Source organism: Limulus polyphemus, unplaced genomic scaffold (genome assembly GCF_000517525.1).
Source record: "Limulus polyphemus unplaced genomic scaffold, Limulus_polyphemus-2.1.2 Scaffold9740, whole genome shotgun sequence".
NCBI classification, from domain to species: Eukaryota; Metazoa; Arthropoda; class Merostomata; order Xiphosura; family Limulidae; genus Limulus; species Limulus polyphemus.
Genome location: NW_013675350.1, coordinates 15,516 through 21,573, shown reverse-complemented (window position 1 = coordinate 21,573; position 6,058 = coordinate 15,516). Strand labels below are relative to the sequence as shown.

Below are 6,058 nucleotides of genomic sequence, written 5' to 3'. Positions count from 1 at the left end.
CTAGGTTAGGACTTCCTGTCATTTAAACTGGAGATGATACACGATTTATTACCAATATCTGTGATACAGGTCACTAGATTAGGACTTCCTGTCATTTAAACTGGAGATGATACACGATTTATTACCAATATCTGTGATACAGGTTACTAGGTTAGGACTTCCTGTCATTTAAACTGGAGATGATACACGATTTATTACCAGTATCTGTGATACAGGTTACTAAGACAGGAAGTCCTAACCCTCCAGTTTAAATAGATATTGGTAATAAATCGTGTATCATGTGATACTGGTTACTAGGTTAGGACTTCCTGTCATTTAAACTGGAGATGATACACGATTTATTACCAATATCTGTGACACTGGTTACTAGGTTAGGACTTCCTGTCATTTAAACTGGAGATGATACACGATTTAGTACCAATATCTGTGTTTTGTTTATTTGAAATTAAGTACAAAGCTACACAATAGGCTATCTGTGCGCTGCCCACCACGGGTATCGAAGCCCGGATTCTAGCGTTGTAAGTCCGCAGACATACCGCTGTGCCACTGGAGGGCCCAATATCTGTGATACAGGTTACTAGATTAGGACTTCCTGTCATATCATAATTGTTCTTTTTTTAAATTAAAACAATCTATGCGGGAATAATGAATTGTTTGTTTGTTTTTTAAAGCATAAAGCTAAACAATGGGCTATAAGGTCTCTGCCCACCGCTGGTAATAAAACCCGATTTTTAGCTTTATAAGCCCAATGACTTGCCGCTGAGCCACTGGTATGGTTAAATAATCACAACTTATAGATTCCATTGTATTATGAATCTGAGGAAGATGTCGTTTATGAAGGCAATTATGTAGCAACTAAATCGCTAAAAGTTTGTTGTTAAGACGTGATATTTTTAACTGTTGGGTTCTTTTGCTAATTTTATAAGTGCTGCACTACATAAACTTATTAACTTAAATTTTCTGAAAATATTTCTTTATGAAAATACAAAATTAATTTATTAGTGTCCGCTGGAAAGAGCATAAGGGAGTATTTCCTGTGATAGTGTTTTATTTAAACATAAAGTGTACCAAACATCCGTCAGAACGTAAAGTGTACCAAACATCCGTCAGAACGTAAAGTGTACCAAACATCACTCAGACCATAAAGTGTACCAAACATCCGTCAGAACGTAAAGTGTACCAAACATCACTCAGAACATAAAGTGTACCAAACATCCGTCAGAACGTAAAGTGTACCAAACATCCATCAGAACGTAAAGTGTACCAACCATCCATCAGAACATAAAGTGTACCAAACATCCATCAGAACATAAAGTGTACCAAACATCCGTCAGAACGTAAAGTGTACCAAACATTAATCAGAACATAAACCGTTAGCCAGAAGTGGGAGCAACCACACAGACCCAGACTTCAGATGTGTGTCCGTAGTTCAAAAGGCAGATTCATTGAATACTAAAAGTAATCTTTATTTCATGTTTGTTTATCTAAGAAAACGACATTCCTTATGGACTGGGCGTGCTTTATGGACTGCTGGTAGGCTGTGTATATATTTTAAAGTTATTGTAATAGAAGAGAAATAATTCTGTATTGTAAGAAACGGTTTGAACAAAAAAAAGGTGTTTGAAAAGGAATTCAAGAAGTATCAGTAGAAGACCAAGAGATCTGAGAACCAGAGTATCTTCTTCCCGAAGTATCGTCTTCTTTCTTTAATGATATGAGAGGTAGAACTGGATGTTCTTTTGCTGGATTATCGTTATATATTTTAACGTTGAGTGTTATTTATTTATTATTCTATGACATCTGATGCTTCTGTTTAGATTTTTTACTATTGTTGTATTAAGTGGAGCAACTATTTTGGAAAACTGAATATATTTAACAGATCTGTGACCACTATCTCGCCTGAACAAAAGGGATTAGAGTGGGGGTAGGTGGAGAAAAGGGTGTATTTAATACATATATTATACCCTGAATATATATTTTTGCAGAAGTTACAGAATATGGCGTCGTGGTGAAAGATTGCTAACCATCTTAGGTGTCTAGAAATGAATCTGATTTAGTAAGTTCTTCGCCAGATCTTATCTTTTACTCGATTCAGATTATTTTCCTACATCAAAAAACAGTGCCACCCTTAACACAAGCACTTAATTCGACACTTCTCATAAATTAAAAGTGGAAATAACAAGGATTCTAAACCTTACAAGATCTTATCTTTTACTCGATGCAGATTATTTTACTACATCAAAGAACAGTGCCACCCTTAACACAAGTACTTAAGTCAACACTTCTCATAAATTAAAAGTGGGAATAACAAGGATTCTAAACCTTACAAGATGCTTGGCGTGGCTTAAGATTTCCATCAAAATGTCGTTCTTATCAACATGTTTGGTGCACACGAGATTTGATTGGTTAAATATCTGATTGCTGCACACGAGATACAATTGATTAAATATCTTATCGGTGTGCACAAGATACAGTTGGTTAGATATCTAATTGGTGCACACGAGATACAGCTGGTTAGATATCTAATTAGTGCACACGAAATACAGCTGGTTAAATATCTAATTGGTGCACACAAGATACAGTTGGTTAAATATCTAATTGGTGCACACGAGATACAGCTGGTTAGATATATAATTGGTGCACACGAGATACAGTTGGTTAGACATCTAATTGGTGCACATGAGATACAGTTGGTTAGATATCTAATTGGTGCACACGAGATACAGCTGGTTAAATATCTAATTGGTGCACACGAGATACGGTTGGTTGGACATCTAATTGGTGCACACGAGATACAGTTGGTTAGATATCTAATTAGTGCACACGAGATACAGCTGGTTAAATATCTAATTGGTGCACACGAGATACAGTTGGTTAAATATCTGCCCACCTGGGGTGAACGATTCCCTTCTTCGTATTAATTTATAACATGTAAACCTATTACATTATCATATATGACTAGATGTAAAAACAACAACAGTGGTGTTTTCTACACCACTATGTACTTTTGGAGTTCCAACTCAATTTTTCTTTTGGTTTAGAAATTGTCACTTATTATCTTAATATAAATATGTTATTATATTTATATTATTACAACTCTGTATTTTCTCACCTTATTTTCATTAATAAACCACTGTAGCTGGATAGGTGAGTTGAAATTTGCAGCAGTGCAGTTAATGTCCACTGTATCGTCAACTTTGTATGACGATTGGCCTCCTGTGATCATTGGTCCTCCTGTAGTGGATGCTAACATCAGCACAAAATGACATAACATTACAAAATGTTTAGGGACAACGAGGGACCTACTGGTCCATCTAGGCTATCCCATCCTGTAAACTAAACTAAAACTAATAAATAAAAAATATACAACAACCTCAAAGCTAGCCCTTATCGTTAAAATCACTTTAATTTACTGTCTCCACAACATCCAAAGGCCAACTACCCTCTTAGAAGAATGAAACTGTCTTAGGTTCAGATGACTCCTATCTCGCCAAAATTTATATTTATGTCCCCTAGTCCTATCATTCTCATCGTTAAGTATGAAAAAAGATGATGTATCAAAACTATCATTTCCCTTTACAATCTTAAACACCTCAATCAGATCCCCTCTAACTTCAGAGATCTTAACTTCTTCTCATATGACAACCCTTCCATCCAAGGCACCATTATAGTATCCTCCCTCTGAACTCTTTTCTACAATTCAATGTCCTTACTAAGGTAAGGAGCCCAAGACTGAATGCAATACTCCAAATGTGGCCTAACCAATGAAATTATAACCTCTTTAAACTTGTATTCAATATTTCTGTAGATACAACCTAAAATCTTACTTGCCCTACCACTATCAACAACACATTGCTTGGATGGTTCAAGAGATTGATCAACTATTAAGGTTACTTTCATCCAAATTATACTTATAATTCAAATTATGATAGCCCACGTGCATTATCTTGCATTTATTATAATTAAAACGTATCTACCATTTATTCGCCCAATTCCCGAATTATCAAAATCCTTTTATAAACCAGTAGCATCCTCCTCACAGCCAGCAACACCCAAGACCTTAATATCATCAGCAAATCTAAGTAATTTATTGGCCATTCCTTCATCTATTATCATTGATGTAAATCAAAAACAGCAAAGGTCCTAAGACTGAGACCCGGGGTTCCTCACGCACAAATACTAGTTAGTAATTCTCAAAGAGAGAACAGACACAAAACTTGAACGGCATTTTTGTGACATTCCCCCCAGTGGCTCAGCGCAGGAGCTTACGACGCTAAAACTCTAGTTTTGATACCCCTGATTGACAGAGAACAGACATCCTATGGTGTAGTTTTGGGGTATCAGCAAAACAAAAACAATTCATGCAACTAATGGAAGAACTTTATTTTTGTTATGCACAAAGCTGCACAGTGAGCTATCGGTGCTGTGCTAATTATGAGTATCGAAACCCTGTTGTTAGCGTTATAAGCCTTCAGACGTACCACCGAGCCAATGGGAGCCTTTACTTTTTTGTAGTTTTATAGATTAATTAATTTTTTTTCTTCCACGAAACAAAAATAATACAAACGTTTCAACTGAATTTCAGAATATATTCCTGAAGTTGTACAAAAAAAGCTAGATTTAAGAGTGTCTCAAAACATATAACTCATAAGATGTAACATTACACACAATATTTTTGGTTACATTTTTTACACTTCTCTATGCGTCGTATAAATTTCGTTTTGTTGGTTATAAATAACTTGTGTGAAATTTTCAGATTGACGAAACTGTTACGAAAAGCCAAATCCCCTTCCCGGTGGCTCAGCGGTAAATCTCATTGCTTACAACACTAAAATTCGGGTTTCGAAACCCGCGGTGGCCAGAGCACAGAAGTCCATTTTCTAGTTTTGTGCTTGATGACAAACAAACAAATGTAACAAAATGCAAGACATTCCCCAAGTGGCTAAAACGTGACAATTTAAGTGATAATCATAGACTTGTGAAAATCGGGACAGAGCAAATAAATACATGTATAAAATATATAAAAAACACTCGAGTTAATTAACCCAGTGGATTTCTTTATTCTTAAGCACAAAGCTACAGAATGGGCTATGTGTGCTCTGTCCACAGCAGATATCGAAACCTGGAATTTAGCGTTATAAGCCATAAGGCTGACCTGAAACGTAGACTAAAAGGTAAAATCAAATTATTACCAAGGTATAGGACAAACGAAATGTTCATGTAGGCTTAACGGTAAGTGGAAATATATCATAGATGGACGAAACGGTAAATCAATATATGTATGTGTGGGGAGTGGGGGGGGGGTGCAAACGATTAGAAAATTTGTTTTTTACCTGGGCTATATAATCATTTAAAGTGTTTTATCTTGGTACGGAATAAGAAGAAATTCAAAATATTTACATGACTATGTACTAGACAACAACAACAAACTATTTACATGACTATGTACTAGACAACAACAACAAACTATTTACATGACTATGTACTAGACAACAATATTACTCTAGATATTTACATGAATATGGACTAGACAACAATATTACTCTAGATATTTACATGAATATGGACTAGACAACAATATTACTCTAGATATTTACATGAATGTAGACTAGACAACAATATTACTCTACATATTTACATGAATTTGGACTAGACAACAATATTACTCTAAATGTTGACTTGGATATAGACTAGACAACAATATTATTCTAAATATTGACTTGGATATAAACTAGACAACAATATTATTTTAAATGTTGACTTGAATATAGACTAAACAACAATATTATTCTAAATGTTGACTTGAATGTAGACTAGACAACAATATCACTCTAGATATTGACTTGGATATAAACTTGACAACAATATTATTCTAAATGTTGACTTGGATATAAACTTGACAACAATATTATTCTAAATATTTACATGAATGTAGACTAGACAACAATATTATTCTAAATGTTGACTTGGATATAGACTAGACAACAATATTATTCTAAATATTGACTTGGATATAGACCAGACAACAATATTATTTTAAATGTTGACTTGAATATAG

General features: G+C 34.7%; 1 protein-coding gene across 1 annotated transcript in view; it reads right to left on the bottom strand.

Annotated features, from left to right (window-relative positions):
* Nucleotides 1-2,053: 2,053 nt before the first annotated feature.
* LOC106476067 (synaptogenesis protein syg-2-like) overlaps nt 2,054-6,058 on the bottom strand; it is a gene marked incomplete at its 5' end in the record, with an annotated part of 12,802 nt that continues 8,797 nt past the window's right edge. Inside the window, 2 exons of the mRNA XM_013936740.2 lie at nt 2,054-2,104; nt 3,113-3,246. Of these exons, the coding sequence (XP_013792194.2) occupies nt 2,054-2,104; nt 3,113-3,246 (185 nt within the window). The remainder of the gene's footprint in view (nt 2,105-3,112; nt 3,247-6,058) is intronic.